Here is a 16,582-nt window from a genome sequence, read left to right as displayed (position 1 = left end):
AATAATAATAATAATAATAATAATAATAATAATAATAATAATAATAATAATAATAATAATAATAATAAACAGCCTCCTGTTGTCACTTCAGAATGCACAGGTAACGGAGGGAATGTGAGGCAGTTTAGGGGCCAGTATATTTCAAGCTGCTCTCAGAGTATTCTGGCCAGTGTAGACTCACCCTTTATTTATTTATTTGTTTATTTATTTATTTTAAAAAGACCTTTAAAAAGATTCATGGGGGGGGGGAGAGTGGCCATTTCCCACTCTTATGGAGTTTTGGGTTTGTTTTTTTAAAATGACTTATTGTTGTTGTTATTATTATTATCATTATCATTATTACTATTTGTATTCTGCTTTTTCCCAAAATTGGGATTCAGAGATTAGAAAGAGTATCTGGAATGTATTTCCCCCAGAACTGAATTAACCTCCAAAACATCCTTCACAAACTATCTATTTCTGAGTAATAACTAATGTGTTGGCTGTTTGCAGTGGTTTCTAGGCTCTCTTTCAATAGGATAACCCGCCCCAAAAGGAGCGGCTTCTTTTCACTCCTTGCCACGGTCCATCTGGGACTGTTGCGTGTGTTCGCCGCAGCCCCAGGGCAATTGGACTGGCAGCAGCTTCTGGCCATTCCTGGATGCCCCTTTCACCCCTTAGTCTACTCTATGCAAATACTCACAGGAGGTCCATTTATGCCTCTTTCACCTCTTGGACCCTTAGTACCTGGGCCACCCTGAAAACAAACAAAGCAACATTAACATGTAAATAATAAACATACATAACACTGTTACAAATGTGTGTGTGTGTGGGGGGGTGCATGCGCATAAAATTAGCCACTGTAACAATTGACTGGAGGACCAAGGAGAAAAACTACCATCTCCACTTTGGCAAATCAGTGCATATACAGATGCGGCCTACATCTAGATCAGTAAATATGGAGCTACAGGTTGCTCTACTCCTGAGGAAAGCTTTTGTTTGAACAATCTTTACACTCATTTTCCAGAACTTGAATCAAACATTACTTCCACCTCCAACCCACTTTCTTTTAGGAGTGAAATGAACATAGACTTGTTAACGTGACCTGGTCAATTTCACCATTTCAGTGATCTGCTTTGAGGAAGGAGAATTTATTTCAACAAAACTCCCCTGCAAAAATATATTGCCCCCTGTTTCAAATCCTCTTGCCCCAACCCACTTTCCACCTTGCATCTCCATTGGATTAGTGCCAATTAGGTGTAATTAACTCTGGGTGAATTCATGCTAGGGGTGGTGGTAATGGGGAACATAATTCCCATTTTCTGCACTACTGAAATATCCTGTCCTTATATGTAGCCCAAAATGTGTAAAAGCTGATACAGGTTGAGCCTCCCTTACCTGGAACTGTGGCATCAGAAATACTCCAAAAACAAAGCTGTTTTTATGGATGGCTGAGACAGTGACACCTTTGCTTTCTGATGGTTCTGTGTACACAAACTTTGTTTCATGCCCAAAATTATTATGAATATTGCAAAATTACTTTCATGCTATATGTATAGGGTCTAGATTAAATATAAATTTAGACTTGGGTCACATCTCCAAGATATTTCATTATGTTGGTATGAAAATACCAATATTCCAAAATCCAAAGAAAAAAATCTCAAATATGGAACACTCCTTGTCCCAAGCATTTTGGATAAGGGAGGCTCAACCTGTATGTGTTCATACCAGTGACAGTGGCTCCTGCCCTCTGTCAGCCCCCTGTTCATAGTTCACAAAAAAAAAAATATTGGTGAGTTGAATATACAAATTTTCCTGCAATTATCACTGGCTCTTGGTGATATGCAGAGCTTATAAGCACAATACCTGTGTAATGTTTGAACTTGCGCAGTGGTTAAATGCCTGTACTGCAGCCACTCACTCAAAACCACAAGGTTGCGAGTTCAGGACCAGCAAAAGGGCTCAAGCTTGACTCAAGCTTGCATCCTTCTGTGGTTGCTAAAATGAGTACCCAGATTGTTGGGGGCAAATTAGCTTACAGTTGTAAACCGCTTAAACACTGCTTAGGCAGTATGAAGCGGTATATAAATGAAGCTTGTACATTTTCTGTTTCTTTCCCCATCCCCTACAACCACTTAGCCTGATGAAGAGTTCTGGGGAACCTGAAAGCTTGCACATTTTGGGGGCAATTTGGCAGGTCCCAATAAAAACCTATGTGTTTTGGTTTGCTTGTTTTTTACTTTTCCTGCCATAGATCAATACAGCCATTTTGGTTTTCCAATATATTCATGTGATTAATAATCCCAATATTTAAATTTCTGCTTACAGCAGGTCCTGGCGGTCCTGGGGGTCCAACACTGTCTTGCGTACATGTGCAGGAATTTGGCAATGATGGGCATTTAGCTTCATCCCTCTGAAAATTAAAGAACAATCTTCTGTCACTTGTCTCCCCCAAAAAAGGGAGGAGAAATTGATCATTACAGTGCTGGGGGAAAAAAACTTCTAAGAATCTCAGTTTGAATCTCGCTTTAAGTTTCCTTTATATTTACCCTAGAAGGAATGTCACAGCATCTGTCTCTGCTGGTCCAAACTGCATTGCATACAATGTCAAAGCTCTGGATCTCAAGCTATAAAAGAAAAACACAAATGCCTTTAATGTTGTATCTGTAAGAAATGTCAAGAACATACTCATGGAATAATCATCCCTGACCTTCAGCCTGGATAGTGTAAGTGCCATTATGTTATAATACTGATGGTTGCAACACAGGGGAGTATTAGGTAAGATTAGGCACACACAAGAGTTGTTTAATGAAATAGATGCTTTTTACACAGACATACACACACGTGCGCACACACACACACAGATATATGTCTATCTATCTATCTATCTATCTATCTATCTATCTATCTATCTATCTATCTAATTGCAGTGAGAGAAATTTACTTCAAGCAATAGAAATATTTTTCCCAGCAAAAGTTTATGCAACTTAAACCCTCTTAAGACTGAGTCATGCTGCTATTGACTCAGATGTTGATACCACTAGAACAGAAGTTCAACTTCTATTCTAGGGCAAATGTTATGGGAATATCTTCATATCTTCATGATGGACATTTATGAATACTGAGGATGGAGGACAGTAATATGTCCATATCCTATTTATTTGAATCAAAATTTTGTTGTGACAGTTTTCCAGACCTTTTTTTTTTTTTTTGGTTACATGTTTCAATCATGTGACAATTCTAACTGAAACTCATGACAGACTTACTGTCAGGATACTAACACTCTTACCTACACCAAATGGAACATTTAATTATTCAGGGCAATTTATGGGGTAAAACTGATCCCGAGTTACTCTGTAGATTTCTGATATACATTAGCATTTTGTATGCAAATCAGAGTAGCAATTCATTATCCTTTTTGCTTCATGCATGTGATGAAGTAAGGTTTCACTATGAAAGTTTAAGCAATCTGTCTTTATAGCGGTACTTGTAGTCTTGGTTGCCATTCACTATACTAATAAACTCCTAACATTTCATAACAACAGTTTGTCATTTGTTCTGGACCCCCATCCTCCCGAAAATGGAAATTAGCATATATTCAAAGCCCATTGATTGTAATGGGCACGCTCCCATGAGCACACCATTATAATCTTTCTTTGCTTTGCCGTCACAAAAAGCGAGACCACAGACTCCAAGTTCGCAAATTAGAAGGGATGACTGTATATGTGATTATGGAAACAAATGAAAACACTTACAAGATAAATACATTTATTTATCATTTATGTGAAAGATTTCAAAATTAAGCAACTTCAAAACTTATTAAGGACTTCAAAACTTACTTTGGTTGCAGTCTGAAATGATAAATGAGTAAACTCAAATACTTACTGCAGCTGTTTTCCTGTCACCTTTCTGTAGTTTGCCGAGGATCTCATAACCATCAGTTGTGATATTTCCACCCTCATTAATTGGTTTTTCCATGATTTCAACACAGTCAATGTAGATCTTAGAACTTGTGGGGGTTACAACAATATGAACCTGTAGGGGGGAAGTATTTAAAAGAAATATGTTTTAGGAATGATTTTGAGTTTCAAACACAATTAAGTACATATCTAAAGTTACTCACTTTCTTGGATGAAAGGAAACTGATATGAATTGAGTCAAACACATGCAAGAATTTATTTCTGGGACTGCATCTGCACTGCAGAAATAATGCAGTTTCAAACTGCGTTAAGTGCTATGGCTCAGTGCTATGGAATCCTTTCTAGTTGGCACCAGAGCTCTCGGACTTCTAAATATCTCACAAAACTACAAATCCCAGAATTCCATAGCATGAAGCCTTGGCAGTTAAAGTGGTGTCAAACTAGATACTTTATGCAGTTTAGACTGTACCTTAATGAAGTGGCAGCTTCATTTAGGGAATCTAGGGCCTGAAACAGATGGAACAAATAGAGTGGCTTCTAGTTGCTTGGGGGGGGGGGTGTAGATGACACACAACCCTGAAGTGGCCGGAAGCTACTTCAAGGCTTCCTAAGCCACGTCGAGGCCACAAAAGGAGTGGCAAAAATCTGCTCCTTGATGGCAGCCCATTCTGGATCGCTGTGGTGGCCCGCTTTGAGAGCTGGCTGTGCCATAACTGTGGTCCCATTCAGGGGGTGACTGCAGGTGGAGTGGCCAGAGGCCGCTCCTGCATACCCTTCTGCTTTGCCCCTAGGTTCAATGTGACACTGGCAGTGCGACACCAACAAGAAGGAAGGAGCTTTCTTTTTCTCTCCTCCCCCAGCTGCCCTTAGAACAGCTAGCAAACTTTTTCCAGAAGGCTTCCAACCCTGCAGGAAGAGATTTTTGAAAGTTCACAGGGTGAGGGTTGCAGTGGAAGGAGAATGTGTCCTCCACTCAAATGCACTGAGACAAAACTTTCCTTTCAGCATTTGTACCCTGTTGGATTCTAGTAAATGTTTTTCCCTCCACTGAAATGTGCTGAAATTCACAAGCAAGTGGATCACCTTTGAACATCACTGTACAGAGTGGGGCCTTGATTAGGATATGTGGTTCAGCTAAGCCAAAGCAAAATTATGTAAGTAACATATCCACTATACCTTCCATCTTTTTTAAAAAATGTTTTTCATTTCTACAGTGTTAAGACTCAGAATATGAAACAACATAATCATAAACTTGGAAAAACTTTGCAACTGTTGAATATGAGCATTTTGCAAAATGTTCTTTTTCCAGTCATTCCATTTCGCCATCCAAAGGAAAAAATGGAAGCGTGGTGATTGACTAATTATCATCATGAGGGATATCATCTAATGTAACTAAAAGCATGAATGTGACTAATGACATATTTTGCAAGCTTTGTAATAGCAGTCTTCATACTGTTTGCTTTACATAATTTGAAAACTATGATTATCTGGTAAGGATCTTGTTTGGATAAGCGGGATATGCTTCTCTTGGAATACTCTATATAACAAAATATTATGGGACAAAGATCAAAAGCTGAGTAATACATTTGAACCACAAATCCATGAGAAATGAGAAACCACTCCAACATTGTATTCAGCTTCCAAACAGAAGTTTAATACAGTTCTCTCATCAATGGCTTAAAACCTCAAGAGTTCCTTGCCATTTTACAGCCAAGATCCAAAGCTGTATTTTAGTACATCTTTTCCAGTTTTCTCTTATTTTTACAGCTGAATCATAAGGACAGAAAACTGCTTATCTACAGATGTTTATATTAATCTGTTCTTTAACAGAAACATGGTTCATAATTTCAGACCAGCAGCAGACTTCTTGATACAGAACTAAGTCCTAATATGATCTGTTGGGCTTTTCCCTAGAAATTGCATTTATGCATAGCCTGAATATTTGTTCTCATATCTAATATTAAAAAAGAATGAAAAAACAAGACATGTCAAAATTTTGCCTCTTTATCCGTACATGAAGAGAAACGTACCACTTATTTTGTAATTCTATTGGAAGTGTACATTAATCTTTCAGTAAATCACATTCTTAGATTTCATAGACCAAAGTGTATTTGCTATCAGCTCAATGGAATTACGGTTGAAAAGACTTAGAATTGACCAGAGCATGAGCCTAGTCACACTTCAGAATTATAGTGCTATTATTTCACTTTAACTGCCATGGTTCTCTCTCGGGATTTGCAGTTTAGGGAGGGTGTTTATAATTTTCTGTCAGAGTGCTCCAGTACTTCACCAAACTACAAAACCCAGGATACCACAGGATGGAATCATGGGAAAGCAGAATAAAAACACTGTAGTTCTGTAGTGTGAATGAGCCCCAGGATAGTTGAGAGGTAAGGGTAACTGCAATAGCGTTTCTAAAGAAACAGAAAAACAATGGCTGCCTTGCAGGTCATTCAGGTTGAGTTAAGTGAGTGTTTATGGTCCCATAAAATGGCAACTTAGAAAAAGCAAAGAGATGGAAGCAGATAGATACCTATGAAAAGTTCTGGAAAAGTGCTATGAGGAGGCTATCTCAGATAATAAAGGTAAGCCCTAAACAATCTCCACTTTTTTTTTTCCTCATCAAAAAACCACTGTGAATGAGAGTTTTGGCCATTTCTTCAGGTCCCCTGAAAATCTGCCTTCTCCTGTTCCCAGTGCCTAAGGGCAGAGATAACCTTGTCATCAATATCCTTTACATTCAGAACATATGGGAACCAATTTAGTAGCATATCCAAAGCAGGCTTCCGGACTCTTAGGACACATGCATAATTTAGGCCCGTTACATACGGGCACTTTAGTACGCGCAGAGCGCGTACTAGGGTTAGAAAGGGGCGGTGCTTCCACACACCCTTAACCCTAGTGCGCGCTCTGCACGCACAAAATGGCAGCGGCCGTTCCACACGGCTGCCGCCATGAGGACGTCACGGCCACGCTGCCTCTATACGGGGCAGTGCGGACATGATGTCCTCGCTCCGCGCCAGGGCGCATGGTGCGCCCTTAGCACGGAGCAGGAAGGAGCTCCGTTTTGGTTGCCAAGCGGCCCCTTTCTCCTCCTCCCCGCCGCCGCGGGGTGTCCTTGGGGCTTGAAGCCCCAGGGACACCCCTTTTCAGGCTGCGGGGAAGCGCCGTTTTGCCGCTTCCCCGCAGCCTGAAAAGCGGCGGATCGGGGCCTCAGCAGCTGCCTTTCTGACCGCTGAGGCCCTGATACACCAGGGAAAGGGGCGGGTACAGCCCGCCCCAAATGGGTGGTCTGTAACCCGCCTTAAACATCATTTTGGAGCATACCTCCAAAGTGACCTGAAGCAGCTTTATTTTGGCCTGTCTGTATGGGGCCCATATTTAAAATCGCTCCACTGGCAGCCTATTAGCTTCTAGGAGCAGTACAAGATGTTGGTTATGACCTTTAAAGCCCTAAATGGCTTGGGTCCAACCTATCTTCGGGACCATCTCCTTCCATATAATCCACCCCACACACTCAGGTCCTCTGGGAGGAACTTGTTGCAACCTATAAAAACTAGACTATCTGCAACCACCCAGAGGACATTTTCAGCAACCGCTTCCAGATTATGGAATGGCCTGCCAGAAGAGATCCACCATATTACCAGCCTAAACAGCTTTTAAAAAACTATAAATATAGGTGTCTTCCGGCAGGCCTTTCCTGCCACAAAAATCTGAACATCGGAACCTGTTACCTCCCCAGAACTATGCTATAGCTATTGTTGATCTGACTATTCATTTTAAGGTATGTTTTAAATTGTGTATTGTTTAATTGCTTTTGGGGGGTGGGCGGGCCATGGGGTCATAGGATTGCATTATTTTAATCGTAAGCCGCCCTGGTTGTGTTGCATAGAGAAGTGGCATATAAATACATTTTATTATATTATTATCATTTCTCCTCCTGCTGTTTTTTTTTTTGTGCAAGATCACCCCCCAAAAACTATTTTTTCCATCCTCTTCACTCCCCTTGTTTTCACCTTCTATGGTGAGAATTCAGCTAGAGATGGTTTTGAGCTTACAAACAGCAGAAAAGGAAAGAGTTAAGCAGCTCTTCTCCGCTGTCTCTCAGTTTCAGTCTCCTGTGGGAGCTTTTTACTTTAAAAAAAAAAGTTTGCCAAAAAAGAAAAAACCAAGAACTTCTCTTCACATGTAGTTTGGCCCATAATGGGAAGACAAAGAATAAAAACCATCTGTTTCTATAAGAGTTATTTGACAGGATTTTAATTGTTGTATTACTAAGCCAATATATTCCCCAATTGACTTTCATAAACTATCACTATACCCATGCTACACAAGGTCCAAAAAAGTAAGCCAAAACAAATTTCCACAAATAGCCAAGATTAAGTTAACTATTTTTCACTGAATGAGTGCATAACTCAGTTAATGGACACCAGGAAAAAATGATATTTTGTCACGATTCAATATAAATCTTTAAAAATAGTTTGGCATATTTTTAACATGGGATGATTTTTTTAAAAAAACTTTTTCAAATGTGTTGTGAATTTTTCTCTTTTACTACAGCTGGGAGTTCCTTATCTTTCACTCCCTCTCTCCAGAATTCATATACAGTTTATGTGTAAAATGAGCTTTGCGAAGCAGATACCTTGAGATTTCCCGTGTCAGTTTGTATTTAGCCTCATCCCTTATTTCACGGTATGGCCAGAATACTTTGGGCTGCTTGCAGAGTATTTTGTCCCCAAAGCCGACCTCAATTCCTTCCACACTTTGGGGGGATGTCAGGTAACTGTCTACACACTTGTCCCACTATGCCACCTGGCACCACTGCCACTGGCACAAGTCACTCCCTCTGAGATCAGAAACAATGTGCCCAGCATTAATCACATGGCTGAATGCCTTGTTGTGATCTCATAAAGAGTGGCTCATGCCAGCAGCAGTGGCATTAGGTGGCACAGTGGAACGCATGTGTAAACAGCCTCCCATACTCCAGATTGTCCTGGAAAATCTGGAGCAAAAAGTAAGTTTTTAAAATCTGTTTTAAAGCAAGAATGAAGCAGATTCAGTGTAGAACTGGCCTCACATCATGAAGACAGTCAAATCAGAGCTTTGCCCTTGCATCACATAGACAAGGTGCCATAAGGGCGGGGGATAATCCGTTTTAAATGGCCTGTGTAGACATGCCCTCAGTCTTCTGCTTCAAGCATGGGGCTTCTGATATACACAGGGTACTTTTCCTCCAACAAAAACGTCTTCTTTCATTTCAATGGAAAGATGACTCATGTATGCCTAGCACTAAACTTTTCCTCAAATGACATTGTCATAAACTTCCTGTGCATGTACATCTATTCCCTGTGCATGCAGCAGCACCATCAGGTCTGTGTATTGGGATGGCCACAGTATAATATAGATGAATAAGTATTGCCAATATTATACAAGTTTCTCCACCTCCAGTCATTTCGTTTAGTGACATTCCTTGTGTGAGTGAGGGCCATAGTGCAATGAGTTTCTCTGAATTTCTATTGGACTATTGCCCAATTATGTGGCGTATGGACAGGGTATTTCATCACATGATAACCCTGCCACGTGTTGAGTTGTGCTAGACCTAGCAAGCAGAAGATAAGTAACCTGATAAGTCCAATATCTAGGTCCTAAATCCAGGTTGAACAAGACTGGAGCCATTAAATCAGCAGAGCTTTTATAAATGTTGACATATCAAGGTGTCATTGATTCAGTTGCTTTGCTCTAGTTTGGACTAACAATAGAATTTAGGCCTAGACTAAGTCTTATATGTTTCTCTTCTTTATTTTCGGGCATCCTTTCAAATGAAATATCAAACCCCATTGTCACAGTAATTTACTGTACTTGTGTAAATTTAGCAGGACTATACTCTTCTATTTGATAACTTCTCATAACAAAGCTATACTTAGAAGTTTCACTGAACACATTGAGATCTTACTTCTGAGCCAACAGGCATATTGCACAGGACATATTCCGAATGTTATCTGATTGTGTTTCTTCAATCTGTACTAATGGTACGAACACAATAACATTTTCTTGAACTGAGTTATATTAGCATTATGTCTAATTATAACTTTTGTTGTTAGTTGTTGTTAATTGCCCTCAAGTCAAGATGTTTTCCCCCATTTTAAAGAAGTAGCTGTTACAATAATTTTCACACAATTGTTGTACCTTGTGGAAACTTCCATAAAAGAGTTTCTTTACTTCATCACCTTCAAATGTAACTGTCTGAATCTCTCCCCTTGTGTCCTTGTTAAAGAATGATAATACTTTGCTGGATGCTAGGGTGAAAGACATTTTATTACAAATCAATTTTTAGCACATATAATCACTATCCTAGCATTGCATATAGTAAAATTTCTTGAAACATATAACTAGCAGCAAAACACAGGAAAATTAACATATCTTAATTTATAGGTGTTTATAATTTACCTGACTCCAGTGTAAACTACACTGCTGAAATAATGCAGTATGATACCGCTTTAACTGTCCGTGCTATGGAATCCTGGGATTTGTAGTCTGTTGTGGCACCAGAGCTCTCTGACAGAGAAGGCTAAATATCTCACAAAACTACAAACCGCAGAATTCCATAGCACTGAGCCATGGCAGTTAAAGCAGTGTCAAACTGTATTATTTAATTAGCCTCGGATTTAAGACAAGTAATCCCAGCCTTCTTGAAAAGCTGTATTCTCATTTAAAATTCAGACCCACAATTCAGGGAATTCTGACATCTTGAATAGCCAGCTGAAGCCCTCTCGCACCTTCAGTTCTGTCTAGTTGCCAGATCTGGAAGTGAAATTTCACTTTCTCTCCTTAACCCAAACAGAATTGTTCTACAGTGTTGAAATCCTGTACATGTTCAGTACATCCTGTACATGTCTAAGCAAACATATAAAGAATATAAATATATTCTTCTTAGAAAATGAGAGATTTTCACACAAGGACGAAATAGTGACAGAATCACTCCCCATACTTAACCCGTCCGTGACTGCAATGGCCCGAAAGCATCCTGAAAATCCATATAAAAGTATATTTCTTCTAAATGTTTACATGGCTTTTCTGTGGGTTTTTCAGGCTATGTGGCCATGTTCTAGAAGAATTTATTCCTCTTAAACTCTTCTAGAACATAGCCACATAGCCCGAAAAACCCACAGAAAACTATGGGTGCCGGCCATGAAAGCCTTCAACTTCACATTGTTTAAATGGCAACAATACCAACAATAATTAGATGAAACACGTAGCACTCATTCTGCATGGTAAAGTTAAATTTTAGAGCTCTTGGGATCTAAGTAAATTTTAACCTATTATATTATCAAACTTCATATGGCACAGAATGGAATTCATCCACTGTTGATAAAGAGAATCAGCACTTTGAGATGAAACAAAGGGGGCGTTCCCACTTGGCAGATAAAACGGATTATATTGGCGCAATTCTGATTCAGATTATGTTCCGGGAATAATTCGAATTTTTTCCATCGTTTCCATTACCAAAAGGAGCAAATTACCTCAATTCATTTAGACCCTGTTTTCGTTCCCATTTATTTTAAATCGTTTTATTTTAAAGCGGATTAACTTGCTCCCCGTTCCCATTTGTGTCCACAAGCTGTCAATCAAGCGCATAGGCTTCAGACGTCACAAGTCTAGGGTTTTTTTATTTTTAGGGCAGCCAATGAAAATTGGCTGCATCTAAGGCTCTGCTGTTGTGTCTCCCCAGACTAGAAGGAGGCTTGGCTTCATTGGGGAGAGAATCTTTGGGGAAGAGAAAAGATAAGGCTCAATCCCCCTCCCTCAGATCCCTGGGCGACCAGGCTCTCCATTCCCCAAAATCGCTTTGCCCCCCCCCCCCCCATTGCTGTCTGGGGGATGATCAAGCAGGCATGTACTGCAAAGCCCATCCCATAGTTCCTCTGGAAGGAACCTCCTTTCCCCAAAATCACTTTGCCTCCCCCATTGCTCCCTGGGCTGTCTGGGGGGCGATCAAGCAGGCATGTACTGCAAAGCCCATCTGCTGCTCAGGCACTCAGGCACAGGTGAAAAAAGAATAGTTAAAAATTGTGTTCAATGGCTCTCCTCACACATTGGTCTATGAATGAGGAGCAGAGGGGAGGTTGCAATCCACTGGGGGAAAGGCTATGGAATGGAAGAAAATGTTGCTGGTGATACAGAAATAGAACAAAGAGGGTGACACCCCCAAGCCAGCCCCTTGAACACTGCTCCTCCCATCTCCAGGTTCCTGAATCAGACACCCTTTCGTTCCCATTCGGATACAGCGAATCGTACCCCGCTTTCAAAAATAACCCGCATTATAACCTATTATTTTTTTAAACTGGTTTATAGGCGTCTAATTCGCATTATACGATATAATTCAATTTTGAATCGAATCGCAGTGGAAACAATTCCAGGGCATTGAGAAACTAATTTGGGCATCAGTGGGAATGACACCTCTTAATTCACTTCATGATCCGCTTTATAGGCAAGTGGGAACATTTTGAGTCACTTTGGTGTGTGGTAAAATCTGTTTTTTCTCAGTGATGTGCGGCCCCAAGTGTCCCCTTCCCGTTCCCATAACGGGAAGGAAATGGGTGCGATAAGCTTCTCAGATAGAAACACTGCCTGAATTAAAAAACAGACTACATCAGCCACCTTGGCTTGAGTTCTTGTAATTATTTTGCAAATTGTATATAAATGTGCAAATTAGTTCCAGTCTGTTGTTGAATTTTATACACAGCTGATCTCTGAGAATGATAAATTTGCCAACATTTACATTAACATTACTATGTAAGAATAACATTTTAAGCTTGAAATACTAGAAAAGAAAGTATAGAAACATAGCTTTAAATTACCATTCCTACATTCTATTCATACTAAGCTGGGAAAAAAATTCTTACGGTCAAGAACAACTCCAACTTGTGGTTTGTAATCTCTATCTGTTATCTGCCAAATTGCAAATGGTTCAGTGGGGGTTTCCGGGAGAAGACGGAATAAAAATATGATAGTGTAAGCCTTTGGTAATCCATCTGGATGAATTTCCCTAATAAGGAAAGCAGAAATGTTGCTCATCAAAACACAGAAAAGACTGTAAGAAATTGTCTCTGTGTTAACTGTTTAATTGCATTAGAACATTCAAAAGGAGGTAACCAAAATTTTGATTCACTCAAAATCCTGAAGCCACAGATCTTTGTTCAGCATCTAAACAAGGCTAGTATAATATAAAACAGTGGTTCTCAGTCTGTGGTCCTCTAGGTATTTTGGACTTCATCTCTCCAAATCCCTGACCACTGGCCAAGCAACCTTGAGCTTCTGGGAACTGAAATTGAAACCTGGAGTATCAAAGTTTGAGAATCAATGCTGCAGAAGACATAAAAGGAACCTCAAATGACCTACTTTGTGTGAGAAAACTAAACAAAAGGTCATGAAAAAAGGGAGCAGATTGTTAACCAAGGGTGAGACATGCAATGTCTCAGATATTGTTAGAATGAAAATTCCTGCATTTTTCACCATGGGCTATGCTAGCTAGGGCTGCTATCATTTGCAAGCTAACAATATCTGGAAGGTTGCATGATTCAGACCCTGGTGTAAATCCTCCATGTTTTTCAGTTTTCTTACTTAGTTATTTTTCTTTCCCATTCAAGTGGAAGTCATTATTAAGGACCGGAGGAGTGTGCATAGTCTAATTGTAAATCCTTTGCTAGAACTCTAAAATGCCAGTAACCAAAAAACAGTTGTTTCTTCTACATTGGGATACTAGAAGAGGCTGCCTGCCTGGCAGAGATAGGGTTGCCATAATTCACTACCACCAAACTGGGACAAAATGTAGAAAAATGTAAGACAAAATTTAGGCCAAAATGTAGGACATTCAAGCAAATGGAGGACACAACCGACTAAAAGCCACAAATAATATTTTTTTAAAAAATTATATAAATCCTTATATTATAGAGAACTTGTTGCACCTCTGAGACTAAATGCATCTGAGGAAGCATGGCAGGAGGACCTGGGTTCGATCTCTTCCTTGAGAATAAAAAAAGCCCACTGGGCTAATCACACTCTCTCAGCCTCAAGGGAAGACAAACTCTCTCTGAACAAACTTTCCAAGAAAACCCTTGACCTGCCTCCTCCACAGGTCTCTCTAGTCTCGGCTCAGCTGAATGAAAAGCTCCTCCTCCTCCTCAGCCTGGCTGATGGGGATGGAGGAGCTGGAAGCCTGGCTGCAGCCTCTTCCACAGAAATGGATGCTGCACTGCCCCTGTTGGGAAGGGGAGGCTGAGATGGAGAGACAAGAACCAGAATCCAGCTGTCCCCAGGACCTAATGCAAAGGTTGGATGGAACCTTCCCCAAGGTCAAAAAACCTGGAAGGTCCCGCCAGAAGCTGTGAAATGGCAACCCTAGGCAGAGAGGGGTGGTTGGGGTGTGTGCCAAGCAGTCTGGGGGTGGCAACATGAGTTACCACACTGGAGTACCTTAGTAAAGCCACTAGTCCCTTGAACCTAGTACCATTTACTCTGACAAATAGCATTTCTGTAAGATTTGAAGTCAGAGGTGGCTCAAAAAGAAGACATTACAGGTTTTCTACCTGGGACATTCTGTTTGCAAAACAAATGCTTTAATAATGTGGTCTCCCCCACCCCAAACTGTGACTCTGCCTTGATTTTGGTATATTGATTTGGGGCTTTAGTGTATCCAAACAATACTGTGTTGTTGTTGTTTTATAAATGCCAATATACCTACAGAATCCCTCTGCTACTGGCAAAAGGAGGCATTGAGATTAGGTGGAAAATATTCCCCTCACATGGGAAGGATATGGTAACAGCTAGTAGTACACTGTCCCATACAACACTTTATAGCTCCATGGCTAAGATCCTCCTCTGCACACCAGTAAGATTCCTGTGTTTGGAAGTGGATAGCTTTTACAGAATATATTTCAGTTGCCGTGTCCATAAAAATATATATTGGCATAAAAACCAAAAGAGGGTTAGAAATCCTAGATACATTGAACAACTACAGAAGTCAAAAATTATTTGAAAAAAGTGATGCAGTTTTTGCAGAGCGCATTTCTTTATGCTGTTGACTGAACAGGTGTCCCCCTTTATCCCAGTAAGTGTCCAGTGCCATTAGTTATTTGTTCCATATGTTCCATACGTGGGCAACTCTCCCCCCAGAATTAAAAAGCTTTCCAAGAAAAGAGCTTACATTGTGGGCTGGCTGACAAAGGCATTTTTATGAAGTCTGTATGCCATATAACTGGGGAAGGATCCTGACTGCAAGGAAACTCCTGGTACAGAAGCAAAATACTTCTCTGTTAAGTTATAAGATTCCAGCATCCTGAAACCTGGAAGGGAGAATAAAAGAATGGAGGGATTTCAGGGAAAATATATATGAAGTGAGACATTTACTAGGCTGGAGAATTTCGTATATAATTAAAATCTTACCAGGAGAGGTATAGCCATCCAAGTACATGAGAGGGCAAGCTGAAACAGAGGAAAAGCATGTCAAATGAAATAACCAAAGAGCAGTAGCAATGTTCTTAATTTGTAGTCCTACATAAGTAGTGATTGTGTGGCTGAGGTGATGGGAGTTGTAATCCAGTACATCTGAAGAGTGCCAAGTAGGGTAAGACTACTGTAAACACTCCTCCTGTGGATGTTTTTGAGGAAAGAACTGGTAAGTTTACATGTTTCCAGTATTTTGTCACTGTAAAACGATTTGTGCATGTACTGAGGAGAGGGGAAAACACCCTGCTGATTGCCCTTTCCTGCAGCTTCTCAGACTACATCAAATGTCACTTTGGATACACCCAAACAACTTTGCAGGCAGAGTGCAAACATTGGAAGGTGCACACAGCCCAAGGGATCCTAACTGAAGACAGGGATAGCCAATTGCTTTTCACACTTTAATTTAAACACTTTTGCCAACCCACAGTCATCCAGCATTTTAATACAACTTGCAAAGTGTCACATTTGACTCTGCAGGAATGTATACAAGGAGGCTGCCTGCAGCTGAATGGATCCTGGCCCATGTTCCTCCCAGCATTTTTAGATTACTTGCAAGCATCTCATTCCAAGGGCATTGTGACTGTTGAGTGGGTGGCAGAGAGATCAAACATAAATTAATGTATTAAGGAGATGATAAAAATTTCACTGACCCACTGTTGTTGTAACTAGACAACTGATTCTGGTCAGAAGGATGGGAATCCTCAAATGGACCAGAACTTACTTGTCACCCACTCTAGTTTGGTGCTGTTTGTATATGATATTTTAATGAATTTTAATATTTTAATGTTATAATGCTATAAATTGTTTAATCACTTTTAAAATAACTCTTATGTTTATGCTTTAATGACATTGATTCTGTATTGTTTTTAAATATGTTGTTAGCTGTTTTGAGTCCCATTATAGGGAGAAAGCCAGAATATAAATTAATTAAATGAATTAATACTGAGATAGAATATTTTGGTTATGTATTTCACAACCACGCTTAGAGAATACAGAAACAGAAAGTACAGGACACAATTCTTTACTAAATAAGTTCTCAAAAGATAGGCCAAGTAATTGTAGCAATTTTATTCTCATTGCAAGAAAGTCTTTGAAGACTGTAGCCTTCAAAGGCTGTTCACAGTTCATGACTTATTCACTGTAATATTTGCAGATTTTTGCTGCAGACAATAGCATTT

At 40.0% G+C, this 16,582-nt stretch overlaps 1 protein-coding gene across 7 annotated transcripts in view; it reads right to left on the bottom strand.

Moving 5' to 3' along the window:
• The window catches only part of COL12A1 (collagen type XII alpha 1 chain), a 149,696-nt gene that overhangs the window by 23,666 nt on the left and 109,448 nt on the right, over positions 1-16,582 (bottom strand). For all 7 annotated transcript variants that reach the window (XM_042463100.1, XM_042463148.1, XM_042463111.1 and 4 more), the window contains 8 exons: positions 15,342-15,380; positions 15,103-15,241; positions 12,803-12,945; positions 10,086-10,195; positions 3,865-4,014; positions 2,529-2,606; positions 2,306-2,392; positions 683-736 (listed from right to left, as the gene is read on the bottom strand). In XM_042463100.1, coding sequence (XP_042319034.1) covers positions 683-736; positions 2,306-2,392; positions 2,529-2,606; positions 3,865-4,014; positions 10,086-10,195; positions 12,803-12,945; positions 15,103-15,241; positions 15,342-15,380 — 800 coding nt within the window. The remainder of the gene's footprint in view (positions 1-682; positions 737-2,305; positions 2,393-2,528; positions 2,607-3,864; positions 4,015-10,085; positions 10,196-12,802; positions 12,946-15,102; positions 15,242-15,341; positions 15,381-16,582) is intronic.

The sequence above is a fragment of the Sceloporus undulatus genome, chromosome 1 (genome assembly GCF_019175285.1).
Source record: "Sceloporus undulatus isolate JIND9_A2432 ecotype Alabama chromosome 1, SceUnd_v1.1, whole genome shotgun sequence".
Lineage (NCBI taxonomy): Eukaryota > Metazoa > Chordata > Lepidosauria > Squamata > Phrynosomatidae > Sceloporus > Sceloporus undulatus.
Note: the sequence above shows the minus strand (reverse complement) of the source record. Positions and strands in the feature narration are given on the sequence as shown.